Below are 15,704 nucleotides of genomic sequence, written 5' to 3' on the forward strand. Positions count from 1 at the left end.
ATCTGAATACACAGCTTCCTCGAGGCCAATTCTGCCAACAAGCTGCCTCTGTGTGGATGAAGGATGCTAGAGCAGATATGATAGGCACCATCACTCACCCCAAAGCACAGAATGCCAGTGTCCGGCTGGGCAGTAAGGCCTCCATGGCACTCTGCCTGCCTCTCTAGCTTTGGTTCCCGCGATTCTCTGCCCCACCATGGGTTCAGACACGTGGTTCTTTCTTCCTACTGGGAAATCTCACCTCATCTCTGCTTAAGGTCTTCACTTCTGCTCTCCTTTACCTGGAACCTGCCTCTTTCCATCCTCTGGGGTCAGCTTGAATGTATGTCCCCAAAGATCTATCTTAACTACTCTAGCAAAGGGCCTAACTCCTGAACACCAAATCACTGTCCGATGGCCCCTTTTTATCCTACAGCAGTATTAGTCCATGGCGCCATTTAATTTATTCGCTTATCCACAATCTATGTCCTCCCATGACCTGATGAGGCTTTTGTTTCATCCTCACAGCATGGTCTGGCACATAGCTGGCACTCAGTGAATCTTGAGGAACAAATAAAGACATAGGTGGCTAGTCCATCCTGGATAGGACACTATCTCTATTGCTGGGGTTGGAATCTGAAGTGCCAAAGGGAGCACTGATAGGAACCGGGTCATTGCACTAGAGCCAGGAGTGGTGGGTTTGGAATGGACTCTGGTCAGTATGATGCTAAGTACTCCAGTCTTCACCTCCACATTCTTGGGTTGCCAGCCTCTCCCAGCTCTCCCATGGCTGTGAAGACCAACCGGGATAATGAACACAAAAGCCTTTGGAGACTCCAGAGCTCTAGACAGCAGTGACAGAGAAAAACTGTGGCTTTGCAGCCCTCTGCCATCTTCCACACCCTCTGTCGTGTCACTTCACACACAGGGCACAGGGACCCCAGGCAACCTCCCACCCACAGGCTGGGCCTTGTGAAGGACTGCCTCTCTCCTGAGCCTGCAACAGAGAAGAGGTGCAGCAGGAGAGAGAGGCATTGCAAGCCAGGGCTGCTGTTCACATTAGAATCCAGGAAGGCCTGTCCTATACCTGTTACTTGACAGGTAGTTGACATGCGGAGGGGACATTGTTTTCTGAGCAGATTTTTAAAAAAATGCTTGTTTATTAAACTATTTACTATTATTATTACTGTATGTGTGCCATCATGCAGGTGTGGTAGTCACCCTAACCCTAACAGCCCTGTGGAGCTGGTTTCTTCTTTCACCTCTCTGTGGGTTCTGGGAATAGAACTCAGGCTGTCAGGCATAAAGCGGGCATTTTACCAGCTGAGGTATCTCACTGGCCACATTCTTTTTTTTATAAGTGAGTTCTCAGTTATAAGTCACAGTTACAGGTATGTGGAGGCAAAAAGCAAGCTAAGTGTTTCACTCCAACAAGTACAAGTAAGAATGGGGCGGGGGGAGGCTGCACAGAAAGGGAAGGCAGAAGGAAATGCCAGGGCTCACTGAAGATACGAGATGGTTCAAAAAACTCACTTTGGGAGTCTCTAATTTTTGTGCCTAATACAACTTTTAAAATAAAATGTTCTCAAAAGAAAAGAAGAAAACCAACCCATGGCAATTCAATACATTTTCTCTATGTGGAAGTATCCACGCTCTTTTTCCTCACAATCAGTGCAGTGAGAAGAGCTCAGAGTTTGCCTTTCAAGGTCAGCAACAGGGATTCCAGCCTTTCCTTCCTTCTGGCCCAGCAGGGTGGGACAGCCACCTCAGGTTCCTGAAGAAGCACTGTGCAAACTGCACCTCTGAATTCCAGGGCTGTCAGAGGAAACTAAGCAGGGATAAAAAAAAAAAAAACCAAGAAAGGTTCCTCACGTGTCTCAATGGTCTTGGAGGACAGTGGTAAAGGAAGGGTGAGGGTAGTCGGGAACAAGGCTGGTAGCCCCGAATTAATTAGTACAGTCATTGTGTCCTCCTGGGTCCTGAAGGGCAAGTGTTATCTAGCTTGGCCAAGCCCAGTAGACTAGATTGCAGACCAGTGCAGGCGTTGGCGATGAGGGTATTTACTGTTCTGTTACTGAGAACAGAAGCACAGGGGAGGGTAAGATGCTCTACTGTGAGCTCCAGGAGACTGGAGCATCAACTTGCTGCATAGCTGGCATTTGCCAGGTGCTGCTTATATACTGTGTGCTGGTTTCAGACACGAAAAACTGCAGTGACTGTCATCTGGAGGGCACTAAGGCTCAGGTGGGTCATTTCAGCAAAATTGTCACCTTCAAAACAGAAGTCACAGAACAGGGTCTGGTCACCCTTCCAGTTCCTCTCTCCTTAAGAGCCCTCCTTCCCCCTCCTTTATCTGCTTAACATGAAGCTCTCTTGCTGGGACACCTGTCACTCCTTCCTCTCCTTTATCCCACCAACATCTTCTGCGGGCAATTGTTCACCAGGCCTGGCTGACTAGGTTCCATGCAAATCCATTGGTGTACACACACACACACACACACACACACACACACAGAGAGAGAGAGAGAGAGAGAGAGAGAGAGAGAGAGAGAGAGAGAGAGATTACTTCCAAGGATATTTGCTTTTACCCTGTTCTGAAGCCTGAAGCAATGTCTATAGGAAAAGGCCATCCTCAGGCCCCATTCATACCTGGGTCTCAGGGTCATTAGAGCCCAGGCTGGCGGCTCCCAGTTTGACTACCTCTGCCAGCTGGGTGATGGTGGCTGCTGAGGACTGAGCGGCCTGGGCCAGCTTGTCTGGAGTGGATGCAGCCCCAGACACGAGCAGCTTTGTGTCTTCCACCAAGGCCTTGGCTGTCTTCAGAATGTTTTCCCTTAGAGAGCAGAGAGGCCAGAGAGACAGGGGAAACAGAATAGAACTTAGTCACTTGCAGTTGGGGAGGAAGGAAATTCCTTCAGGGGGCTTTGGGAAGAGAGGCCCGAGTGATCCACTCCCCTCTCAGGGAGAGGGGAGTACTCCATACATGTGAGGTTGGAAGCTCAAACAGTAGGTAGAGCCTGGGGATTGGGAACAGAGCTCCAGAGAAGAACTCAACCAAGAAGGCAGGAGCTTAGCATCTTTCTAGGGCCCGCAATCTCTTATAGCTTGTACATCCTGTCTGGCAATCAGAGCTGCTGGGGACAGGCTCTGGAACAGACAGCAGCGTACAGAGAATCTTCACTGTGTCACAGGCCCTTGGGTTGGAGAGACAGGAAAGGGCCTGGACACGCGATGAAGGTTTAGGGGTCACCATAAGTAAATATATAGAGCTGCCAGCACCAGTATATTTAATGACGGCTCCAGCAAGGTACCAGGCTTTGGGAAGTGACTGCTAAATATGCCTGCTCCTGCCTCTCCTGGTCCTGCTGGGTCTGTGGGCAGTCAGAGACGCAATTCCCCGGTACAAAGCTAGCCTTTGATGGAGGAGCTCATTCTGATCCTGTGATTCACATTCTCCACAGAGCATCTTGTTGATATCAAAGTAGATACCCACATTTCTGAGTCCTGGGCAGGGTGACCAAATGTGATCACCCACTTTAGATATGCAGGGTAGAGTCTCCCCTGGTACCTGTGATCAGCAAAGGTCTCGCCGTTTTCTGCATTCAGTGTCCCAGCTGTTGCAAACATAATGGTGGTGTCCAGATCGGCAATGATCCCAGAAACTGCAGTTGCAGCTGTGATGCATGCCTGGGTCCCCTTGTTTCCAGCCTGAAGAGCGGACAGCACCAAGGACACCTGAAAGGTAGAAAAGGTGACGTAAGGGGGAGCCAGGGAATGGACAAAATAAGACAGAATAGTGCACCACCATTGAAAATACACAATTCTCTCTCTTAGCTGATGCAGCTCAGAGGTTAGAACAATGAACCTGGGCCTGAATCCCTTTGGCATTCATAGGCTATCTGGCCATAGGTAGCCCACTTCACTGCACCGAGCCTCAGTTTCCTTGAATGTGAGTCAGCTAATTAAAACATAACATGTATGAAATGCCCAGTACAGTGTTTGAAGGCTATGACTATTCCCTGGCTGGCAGTGTTCACCAAGTCACTGTGATATTTCTGACACCATGCTGAGGGACCAAGTTTAGGCTCCTGAGATGTGGGTGACAGTTTGCACCCTTTTAGTTAGGTCTGGAAGGCACAACTTCTGCTAAGACTCATCATTCACCCGGCCATGCAGGACAGGTCACCTTCCAGAGTGGATCCCACTGGCGCCTTGGCATGTCATCACCCACCTCTAAGAAGCAATGCAGTCCTGAGGGTCAGTAAGTTGGCTAAGAGCTTCAGCCCAGCACATTCCATATCAGAAGCCCTGGATGCCAGCTTCTACTGTCAGCCCTTCCTGTTCCCAGAGACGATTTCTAAAGCCAGAGTCCCCACACTCTCTTCACAATCAAACCATGTGTCCATGGTCTACCATCTGCCGTGTCTGCCAACGACTCAGGTCCCCACACATCTATCTGCCTTCCTACTCCAGGTCAGTGCTTTGCTCTGCTCTCTTCCTCTAGCACTGATGTACGCATCCTGCCAGATACAGCTCAGGTCCCCTCTAGGATGGCTCTCTACTCTCTTTGCAGAGAGGCATCTCTGTCCAAGGGTTCTAAGCACACTATTCCTGTCCTCAAGACAATCCATTGTCCTATAGATTAAAAACAGTGAGCCACATAGCAACTGCCTGAATATACCCAGAATTTTTGATCATGGCTGACCCATATAAATGCTTTGTAAACATGTGTCCCCCCGCCCTGGTGTGTGCGTGCGTGTGTGTGTGTGTGTGTGTGTGTGTGTGTGTGTGTGTAGCAGGGGGCAGAGCACAACTCCTGGGTTGCTCGCCTGCTCTCCCATTCTCTCTCTCTCTCTCTCTCTCTCTCTCTCTCTCTCTCTCCTCTCTCTCATACACACACACACACACAAACGGGTGGTGGTAGGGTAGGATGCACAGGATGGGAGAGGCTCTCTCTCTGAAAGCTCACAGATGCTGCCAGGTCACATGGACCTGCTTGTCCCTGCTTCCTCAGTGCTGCGATTATGAGGTAAATATCCTTTCTGAAGCAGGATGCAGAAGCAGAGTAGCCATGACATGACTAAGAGGCACAGTCTGGGATGCTTTTTCTTGTACCCCTCAGGTCTCAGGAGACTTGTGGGTGTAGTTTGGCAGGATGGACACAGGGACCATTTTCTCCAAGAGAAGTCCACAAAGAACTGTGTCTTCCCCTGGGATGGTTGATTTTAACTGTCAACTTGCCATGACCTAGAGTCACCTGGGAAGTGAGTCTCAGTGTGGGAATGTCTAAATCAGGTTGGTTTGAAGACCTACTGTGTGAGGGACTTCTTTTTAATTTTATTTGTATGCAAAGGGGCCAGAAATGGATGCTGTACCCGCCCAGGACTAGAGTTACAGATAGTTGTGAGCCATCATGTGGGAGCTGGGCCTCAAACCCAGGTCCTCTGCAAGCATAACTGATGTCTTTGCCACAGAGCCAACTCTCCAGCTCTGGATTTTTCCCTAACTAGGTTAATTGAGGTGAGCCCATGGTGGGTGGTGCCTGTCCCTGGTTTTGGGCCCTGCATAGTGTAAGAGTAGAGAAAGCAGCCGGGCGTGGTGGCGCACGCCTTTAATCCCAGCACTCGGGAGGCAGAGGCAGGCGGATTTCTGAGTTCGAGGCCAGCCTGGTCTACAAAGTGAGTTCCAGGACAGCCAGGGCTATACAGAGAAACCCTGTCTCGAAAAACCAAAAAAAAAAAAAAAAAAAAAAAAAAAAAAAAAAAAAAAAAAAAAAAAAAAGAGTAGAGAAAGCAAGCTGAGCACTAACCAAGCAGGCATTCGCTCCTCATCTTCACTCTGGATGTGATACGACCAGTTGCTCTAAGTTCTGGTGGCTGGGTCACCCCCACAAATGGACGATAACCCAAATTCTGAGCCTCCTCTCCCCTGAGTTGCCAGGGTATTTGATCACAGCAAGAAATTAAACTAGGATGTCTTATCTGTCCGACCCTTTCTTAGATGCCACTAGGTCTCACCAGGAAAAGAAGAGTTAAGGCTGGCACAGAGCTGGTCTGGGAATGGAGCCAATAGCTTCAGGAAAGAACTCTAAGGATGGGTGACAAGGGCCTGGAAGTTATGAGGTGTGTGTGTGTGTCTGTGTGTGTGTGTTTGTGTGTTATGTGGGAAACACTTCCCCCACCACTGTGGAAGGTGTATAAACAACAGGTATTTACTGACTAGGCATCTATTAGTCACTGGGTCTGACACAAAGGTGGACAAGGGGCTCATGGATGGAGGATACTCTATTTACAACCCAAGATATGTAGTTATGACAAGATACACAGGTACAGTGACCTGCAGCAAGACATAGCCAAAAGGCTGGTTGCTAGGAACTGGCCACCTCCCCACCTCTGTCCTCCTGCATGTGTCCCCAGTCAGGCTGCTCTGCTGAGAGAAGCAATGAGAGCCAGGCTGACTCAAAAGGATGCTGAATGCAGCTTGGGGCTCCTGAGGCCTTGGAAGGGAGGAGGGGGGCCTTCCTCCAGTGAGAGATTTAATTCTTACTGTTGAGCCCAGAAGCTGGCTAGTCCTGTGGGCTGGGGGAGGTAGCCAGATGGCGGCTCAGCCTTGTCCAGGTCTGGCTGACAGAGCGGCCTCTGTACGCAGCTTCCCACTGAGGGCTTCCTCTGCCCAGCCCTCCAGCCTTGTGGCCAAGTTCCTGAACAATACGGAGCTCTATGCACACAGACGTGAAGAGGAACTGCAGAGCGAGGATGCTCCAGTCAGTGCTACTTGCAGTCGCAGCCGCAACAGCTGCTGCGGAAGGACTCCGATACAGAAACAAAGCCAGGGGCTTACAGAGAGGGGCAGAAGGAAAGAGCGACCGTGAAGTGTGGGTTCAATGGGGGTCCTTGTTAGCTAGGGAAACCAACATCCTGGGAGGAAGGAACTTTGAGGAGAGCATACAGTGAGTGGGCAGTGGCTAGTAGCTGTTAAATGTTTAATTACATACGTGGCAGAGTGCCAGACACTTTTACACACCTTGATCCCCAGTCACAGACTATAAATTCGTGTGCTCATTTTATGGATGAGGAAGTCAAGGCTTGGGAAGGTGACGTAATTGATAAGCTCTTCCAGTCTTGCCGGCCACACTCCTGACAGTCTTCTCGAACAGCAGCAACCCTGAGGTTTGGAAGCTCAGGGCGGGCTCTCCTCCACTGGGATGCATCAGGTTACTGTCTAAAGGCACGGAGCCCACCCTGCTTCATGCTATAGTAATGAAGAGGCTACATACCAAGCAGATTCCAGTCTTTTGTTTGTTTGTTTGTTTTTGCCTTTGGAGTTAGGGTCTCACTATATAGCCCAGCCTGGCTCTCCAGCTTCAGCCTTCCCTATGCTGGGATTTCAGTCCACATTGCTCTTTCAGTGTTTTGGTCCCAGCTCACAGCAGCACTCAGAAACTCTCCAGGAGAGGAGACCGGTTGTTACAGGGTGGGTCGTGGCATCTGCCTTCCCCCTGGTTGGCTCCTGATCTAGGGCCACCTGCAAGGGGGCCCCTGACCTTCCCGAGGCTGCCTGCTTTGCTCTGGACTTCTCAAATCCTGTGGATCATAGAAGGCTCTCATCCTCACTGAGAAGGGCCAAGGTGGTGAGGGAGACAGCTGTCTTAGCTGCATCAATTTTGGTTTTGTCCCCACCAGAGCTGGTCACATTCAATGTCAGTGCTCGGCACAATGGTTCTATCCATCTTGCCCAGAGGAGACCCCCTTACCTTCTCAGTGACAGAGCGGGCACACTCGATCAGCTCCCTCTTGGTGTAGCTGTCTGTGGGGCACACTTGGAGGGCCCCTGCCTTCTGCACCAGGAAGATACAGCCATGGCCAAGGTCCTGCACACGTGTGCGAATCTGGAATCCAATCTACAGAGGCAAAGCCAGGAGAGGGAAGGTCTATGAGGGACCCTGCCATTGAAGCCTGCCCTGGGTGGAAAATTTCTCTTGTGCTCTTTGGGAGCCCAGCTAGGAAAATTCCACTTCTATTTGGAACCCCTGTCCGGTGAAGTCCGGAATTTAGTTGATTTACTTTCCTGTAAAATGACTGTAAAAATGCCCACAGCCTCATTAAGCGAGCCTGTGGCTCACTGGGATAGCATAATGCCTTCCTGATATGTTTATCTTTCCTGAGGGTCTAGCTCATCTGGATCCCAAGCTACCTGATAGGAATAGAATGTCCTCAGATTGAACTCTGTGGGACAGTTGTATTATTCATTCAACAGGCATTTACTGATCCCTCAGTGTACCCAGTCCTCTTTGATACATCCCTCTCCATGAGTGCAAAGTACACCATTAGAACTGAGCATATTTTAGAGCGATCAGATTTTATAAAACTGGTATATTTACCAAACACAACACCCCACTCCTGAGCTGCACTGTACGGTGACAGCCGTCACATCGAGCCCAGAGTAAACTTCACTATCGCTAGGCTGTCTACTTTAAGCTGTATTAAATTCCCCCTCCACCTTCCTAAAGCATGCATTCCTCTGGTTCTGTTCTGTGCCAGGTTTTACTGTGAGTTTGATAAATACAGCCACAAATGAACTGCCTTCCAGGCCAGGTAAGTAAGCAGCTAGAAGAAAAGCAAAGCCTTGAAGCATGGGCCCGTGTTACCGTCAAGAATCAACAACAGCGAGAAGCCAGGGCTGCTGCTTCTAGCATCTATCAGGAATATTTACCAAAAGGTCTCAGCCACTGTAAATAATCCTGGGAGCTTCTGACCCAGGAGATGCTGTCTCCTGCTTTGATCTCATTAGTCAAGCTTAGGGACGAGCGAGCTGAGAGTGGGAAGGACGACAAATGTTCACCTGCCTCCTATAGAAATACAGACTGTTTCTAGGAGGGAAAGGGACACTTAGCAGAGAGCTCATAAGACGCAGAAAGGTGAGCTTCTGACTCTGGATGCCTTCTGGTGTGTGCACTGGGTCCTGCAGAGGTTCTCCATTGCCCAGGCTGTCCTACTGACTCTGTGATGTACAACAGGCCAGGTAGCCTTCAGCAACACGCTATCTCTGTGCACATGTCTGTACTACTGCAGCAAGGACATGCCACTGAGGGTGGGGGGTTGCCCACGCAGCAGTGATGCCATTCAAATAGTCATCGTTCGACGTAGAGCCATGCTGTGTGGCCGGGGCTGGCCAGGAACTCTTGATTCCCTCTGTTTCAGCCTTCTAAGCACTGAGACTGTCACACAAATCTATTTTGCAAGATATGTTAATGGCTTATCAAGGGGAAACCAGGGAATGTGGCATTAGTTTCAAACTCAGCTTGGTCCTTAAACACTTCCACAAAGTTTTATGCCAAGTATTCAAGGGTCAGCATTATCTGAGAGGTGGTAAAGGATGATCACAGATCCCCAAGTGACAGGGGACTGCTGGTGACATCAGGGGGCAGGAAACAGTGTAATCAGCACACAAAACCCTCCGATTCAAGTTTTTAAAAGTGGTCTCAATAAAAACAGAATTTCGTTCAGCTTTCTGAGCTTCAGTTTGATTATCTCTGAAATGATTGATTTCTTTTACACAGTTTCCCCCTCTTCCTCCTTCTCATCCTCATCTTCCTTCTCCTCTTTCTTTCTTTTTTAATAGTCTTTCTGTTTCAGTAAGACTAGACTATAGTTCTGCACTGTAATTTATCTAGACGTATAATTCATTTGGTCAACATGTAATTTTGAATTTCATAAACAAGTAAAAGAAAACTTGTGCTACCGTCGGGCAGCATTTGAACAATGGGAAGAAGTGGTTGACTTTGGAGATTGCCAGGGAGGTTTGGGCCTCTCTCCACAGGAAGCTCTGCAGTGTGGTCTAGCCTCATCTGTCTGGATTTGGAACACTAGCCTGCCTTTTCCATATGGGCAAAGCTCTCATGAGCTGCCCACCCCAATGCGGAAGCAAGCAGAGCCTTGCTGTGACACAGAATCACTGATCGCACCAAGCTAACCACACAGCATGTCACCTTGCATGCTGGTGCCGCTGACATTGTCAGTAACGCTTGCTGTTTTCGGCGGGGTATCTTGAGATGTATTTTACAGTCCAGACACAAGAGCAGCATGACCCAAAGCCAAAAATGGCAGGGAGAATATAAGATTACCAGTGGCCTGGGTGGGAAAGTTCTCTGTGTGCATTTGCCAGACAGATGCTTGGGGGGAAACTGAGAAGGTTGGGAGGTCCCTGAAGCAATATAGGGTGTTTTTGTTTTGTTTTAACATACCAAAATTGTGGGAGTTATTTGTATACCCAAGAGGGTCCCACGTCCCAGAATGTGAAAATATTTACATGCAGGGCAATTGGGAGACCTTTTCTTCAGAGTCCTGCGGTGTACCCCCAACAAGTTTGCATTCTGGTCTTTTCCACAATGTGACAATTACAGGAAAAGCTGGACCTCTGTCCTCCAACATCAGACAGAATCTTTCTCTGTTTATTTTTCCACAGAAAACTCAAGGCTTTGTTAGTAGCACTGTGGAAATTCTTCAGAAAAGTGAAAGCTCTGCTGGCAGCTTTGCAAGTTAAGATTACGTTCTCTCTGAACACAGAGAGACCAGGGAGATGGCTCCCTCACTCATATACAAACAGGACCACCTGAGATCAGAGCCCCAGCACCCCTGTAAAAAGCTATGCATGGCTGCACATGCCTATCATCTTAGTCCTGGGGAGGAAGACACAGGAGGGTGTCTTAGGCCTGCTGGTCAGCAAGTCTAGCCAAATCACTGATCTCCAGGCTCAGAGAGAGATGCTGTCTCAAAGAATAAGGTAAAGAGAATTGAGGAAGACACCAGACATTGACCCATGGCCTCTATATGTGCATGTATTAGGACATGTAACAGCACACATACATACGGAGAGGGGAGGGGCTGAAATGGGGACAAGGGAAGGAGGAAGAGAGAAAAGGATGGAGGGAAAGAGGGAGGGGTTGAGCTCCTAGGAGCTACAGCTCCAAAATGTAAGTCCTGGGGAAAGATTAGTGACTATAGCTCTATCTCTGGAGAAAATCACGTCACCACTTTGTGAGCCAGGGAGAGCATTAGTTATATGCCTGGTCCTACAGCCTGCACTCCCAGGTGGAATGGATGTACATGCTGGCATTTTATTTTTAAAATCCCACCCCAAAACTGTCAGGTAGATAGAAAGTGGTGCCTGGTTTTGTTGTTCACACTGTTTTTCCTAATATATTTTCTAAGTGGATCTGACAAGTTCCGATGTCACCCTGGTCTAACTCTCTTAAGGTCCCCCAGCCAAGCAACTCTGGACCCAGTTGCTTTTTTTAAAGTCTTCAAAAAGTCATTTCATTTTTGTTTTGACTTGGCCAATAAAGGGAAAGCGATTGGGGGGGTGGAGGGGCGCTCCCTCCTCTCCACTGCAATCGGATCTAAACCAGGGCTTTTTTTTTTTTTTTAATTTCCTTTAAGGCACAAAAGCAGATGGTTTTCTCTGCACTATTTTTCTTTGATCGAGAAATGAACTGAGGGTTTTTCTTGAGGCTCAAGCAATGCTTCCCTAAAGTTGCCAATTTAAAACCCCAAGTTGTGTGCCTTCGAGCAGCATTCCTTTATAATAAACACTGGTTGTGCATTCAATCCACCCTGTGGGTCTTGCAGAGTCGGGCCAGACTTGCTGAGAAGTTTAGTGTTTCTTTGGGACTGGGGCATTTCTTAGTGCTTATCAGTTGAAAAGTGATCTTAAAAGTGGGTTCCCTTTCTAGGAAGCTCCTCCAGCTGTAAAAATTTCCAGTGAAATTGCCAGTAGACCGAGTTGATTCTGCAGTCATTTAAGTGTTCCATCAGCTCGCCATAACCTGGAAAGTAATGAGCGTGATAGGTGCCAAGCACAGATGCTAAGGCAGGCACTGTCCCTTTGTCCTCAACAAAGTATGTGGCAATCATCTCCACTCAAAGTCAACTACTTCCATTGTTCAAATGCTGCCCGACAGTAGCACAAGTTTCCTTTTACTTGTTTATGAAATTCAAAATTACATGCTGACCAAATGAATTATACGTCTAGATAAATTACAGTGCAGAACTATAGTCTAGTCTTACTGAAACAGAAAGACTATTAAAAAAGAAAGAAAGAGGAGAAGGAAGATGAGGATGAGAAGGAGGAAGAGGAGGAAACTGTGTAAAAGAAATCAAGATTCAGTATTTTTCTTGTTGACATTAACATAATTATTACAAACAATTATTCCTGCTGAGGTCTAACTGACTACTCTGGAATGTAAAGACAGGAGCATGGTTAGAAACTGAAGGAACTCCATGCTAGAAATATATATGTACCTCAGTACATATATATATGATATGCCTGCTTACATGCATGGTTATGACATATGTTAGAAAGTGATGTGTTTTGGATCTGTGTTTCTATGGTTGCTTTAAAAGCCTTTGTTAGACACGCCAGGTCCCAACCCAAAGTACTGGGGAAGTGAGGGCGGGTCTGTTATTTCATGGAAATGAGCAGACCAGTTATAAACCTGTGGCTTCCCCAACCCCTAGTGTTTAAGAAAATACTGAACAAAGTTTCCATTCAATAAACAGCTTGTATCTCACCGAATGCGGTTACCTGTGTCTTCCCGTGTTCCCGTAGTCCCTCCATCATTCTGTATCTCAGAGTGGACTTCCTTTCTCTAAGGAGCCACATGGTTTCTTGGGCCCTAGACACCCTTTCTAGGTGCTCACACTGACAAAGCTTCCTCCAGGCCCTCTGGGTCCCCAGCTGTGCTGTGTGGTCCCACTCACAGCTTCCAGAGATGACTGTTCTCTGACAGATGGCGTGCAGACTTGCCATTCTAAGACTCTTATGGGTATGGATTTGCCGAGGCCATGACTACATTAGCCTCCGTGGAAAGGGATAAGGAAAGCAGGTGGGTCTTGAACCTACAGGTGGGGCTTTGTGTCATGCAAGCAGACTGTTGTCAAGAGAGGAGATATGAAATCCCACATGAGGAGATATGAAATCCCACATGTGGGTCCTCTAATATTTTGGGGAGCCTTTGGAAAACAGAAGCATGGCTGATAGGATGTGCTAAGGGGAAGCAGGAAGGTGGCAGCCCCAAGTTTGGGCATTTGAAGAGGGAGATAGGCAGCTGTAAGGGCCTGGCAGAATATTGTAAACAAACCCTTCCATCTGAGCGCCACTCTCCAGGGTACCCCAGTTCTTGGCCAACTGGCCCCAGCAAGGGTCCAAGTTCTGGGCACAATTTGGGGCTCTGTGATTGAATCACAGTAATGGGAAATGAAACTTGATCCTGGCTCTTGGGCTGGGGGTCTTATAGAATTAGGCTACTGGGTCCTCCCCTCTCCCATCCCCAGGAACGGGCACCACGTGTTTGCTTCTTAAGATAGGGGCCTTAAGGTGGCAGACCTCCTCTGGTTCGGCGGTGGCTGCTGCCATCTGGCCCTGGAGAGCCAGGTGCCCATAGTCAGTGGTCATTTGTGAAGCCAGGCCTCCCAACTCCTCCGGGTTAGTAACCGACTTAGTCATCTGGAAAAAGAAAACAAGCAAGACACAAATACATACACAAAGAGAAGCATCAGAACCATGTGTTAATACCCCGGGAAGCCAAAGGGTTTCATTCACTTTTAGCCCCTGGGGAAGGTGAAGGCCAGGCCTAGCATAATGGCTGGACACTGGGGAGGGCAATTCAAGCGAAGCCCATGCTGCATTGCACACAACAGGCCAGGGCTGTAACTGCCCTGCAGCACAGACTGGATGGATGGGGACATGCTCAGCGTGCAAGGCGGTGCAGCGTGGAGCTGAGTCCTCAGGGCCCAACCTCAGGGAGAATGGATATGGGGTCACCAGAGGAATTCCCACAGGGGACCACTCTAGGGAAGGATCCTTGTGAGTGGTAGATCCTGATCTGGGCTTCTATGAGGATCTAGGCAAGAGAGGATCTGAGGATAGGGCTGTTACAAAGTCATGAACGAGACCCAGTGAAGAAATCAACATCAGGGACCGAAGGTCTTGGGTAACTTTGTAACAAAGCACCACAAGATGCTGCTGGAAACATGGTGGCCCACCACCACCCACACGGTCCATGCATCCAGTCTGCCCATACCTCAGAATAGCATGCCTCAGTTTAGTGTTTAGCCTTCACTTTGGCTTTTTGCCATGAACAAAAAAGTCACCTAAAAGACAATCTTCTGCCTCTTTTCCAGGAATCTCACTCCTGCCCTATCTCTTTTCATACTGTTTTAAAAAAAAAAAAAAAATTGGGGATTGGAGAGATGGCTCAGTGGTTAAGAGCACTGACTGTTCTTCCAGAGGTCCTGAGTTCAATTCCCAGTAACCACATGGTGGCTGCCAACCATCTGTAATAGGATATGATGACCTCCTCTGGCGTGCCTGAAGACAGCTGCAGTGTACTCATATACATGAATAAAATAAATCTTTTTAAAAATTATTTTTATTTGTAGGTGTGTGCGTCCACACCACAATGCATGTGTCGAGGCCAGAGGACAACTCAGAGTTGGTTGGTTCTTTCCATTGTTAGGGTTCCAGGGACGGAATGTAGGTCATTTAGCCTTGCTTACAGTATCTTTACCTGCTACGCCCCCTTGCTGGCCCCCTTTGTGAACTTTTAACACCTTGATTTTAAAGGGCTATTCCTTTTAGTATTTAGACAAGGACTCAGGTAGCTCAAGCTGTCCTTGAACTTGGTTTGTAGCTAAGGATGACCTCGAACTCCTAATTCCCCCTCTACTTCCTAAGGGCTGGAATTACAAGCATGTACAACCCACCACACACAGATTTAAAGGGCTTTTAAGAAGCCCCTTTAAAGGACTCCTTAGCTACTGAGGTAGATTCCAAGGAATACAACTGGCATCCCAAAAGCATGAAGTTGTACCATGAGCTGTACCATTTGTGCCTCGTTAACAGGAACACAAAGACTCTTCTAACAGCTCTGACCAAAAATGCCAGGCTAGCCACCTAAGGATGTCATATACTGGAGGGTGGGCTTGTTGGGCATCATAGGTGCCAAGGGATGAGACAGCCTGATTCAAAGCCTGGCCCAGGAGACTCTCCAGTGACTTTATGAAGACACTCACAAATGCCTTTTAAAGATCCCACTGCCAGACTGAGCAGTAAGGGGACTTTGATTTGTGCCCTCTACTCCCCTGAAAGGATGGTCCTGGGGTGACCTCCAGCTTGCCAGGACACTCAGAAGTGACTGTGACTATCCCCCTTCTTCCTCAGGCCACATTCCTTTACACAGTAGGCCTGGTACAGAGTTCCCACGCATGAACAGAGCAGGCAGGGGAAGCCTTCGTAGTCCAAGTTCAACCTCTAGTGGACACACAGTTACATGACAGAGCCAGTCAGAGGGGTGACTTGGCCACTCCAGCTAGGCCACTGCAATGGCCACCTCGGGCTTCTGTGGCAATCCTCTCGCATTTGGGGCTCCACGTGGAGAGGAATGTTTTCTGTTTATGCATTCTCTGAGGGTCACATTTGTCACCCTCCATGCCACTCTGCAGTGCAAGGGCACATACCGACTCCCAGAGCCGTTTATGACGACTCATCTGGGACAGTGTTGTTTGCATTATGTTGCAGTGAAGAAAAAAAATCAAAAAACCCAAAACAATTACTTCTGCTGTCAGGAATAAGAAAAAAAAAAAAAACACACTAATTTTGCCTAAAGGACTGATTGCTCAAGTGTTATAATTTGATTTTGCCAGACAGCTTCACGTTTTTACTATTTT

General features: G+C 48.3%; 1 protein-coding gene across 4 annotated transcripts in view; it reads right to left on the minus strand.

The window, feature by feature from the left end:
- The window catches only part of Tln2 (talin 2), a 415,939-nt gene that overhangs the window by 39,275 nt on the left and 360,960 nt on the right, over positions 1–15,704 (minus strand). For 3 of the 4 annotated variants that reach the window (XM_029543558.1, XM_029543557.1, XM_021208005.2), the window contains 4 exons: positions 13,363–13,482; positions 7,733–7,879; positions 3,548–3,714; positions 2,629–2,812 (listed from right to left, as the gene is read on the minus strand). In XM_029543558.1, the coding sequence (XP_029399418.1) occupies positions 2,629–2,812; positions 3,548–3,714; positions 7,733–7,879; positions 13,363–13,482 (618 nt within the window). The remainder of the gene's footprint in view (positions 1–2,628; positions 2,813–3,547; positions 3,715–7,732; positions 7,880–13,362; positions 13,483–15,704) is intronic. The other variant, XM_029543559.1, reaches the window with a different exon arrangement.

The sequence above is a fragment of the Mus pahari genome, chromosome 10 (assembly GCF_900095145.1).
Source record: "Mus pahari chromosome 10, PAHARI_EIJ_v1.1, whole genome shotgun sequence".
Taxonomy (NCBI): Eukaryota; Metazoa; Chordata; class Mammalia; order Rodentia; family Muridae; genus Mus; species Mus pahari.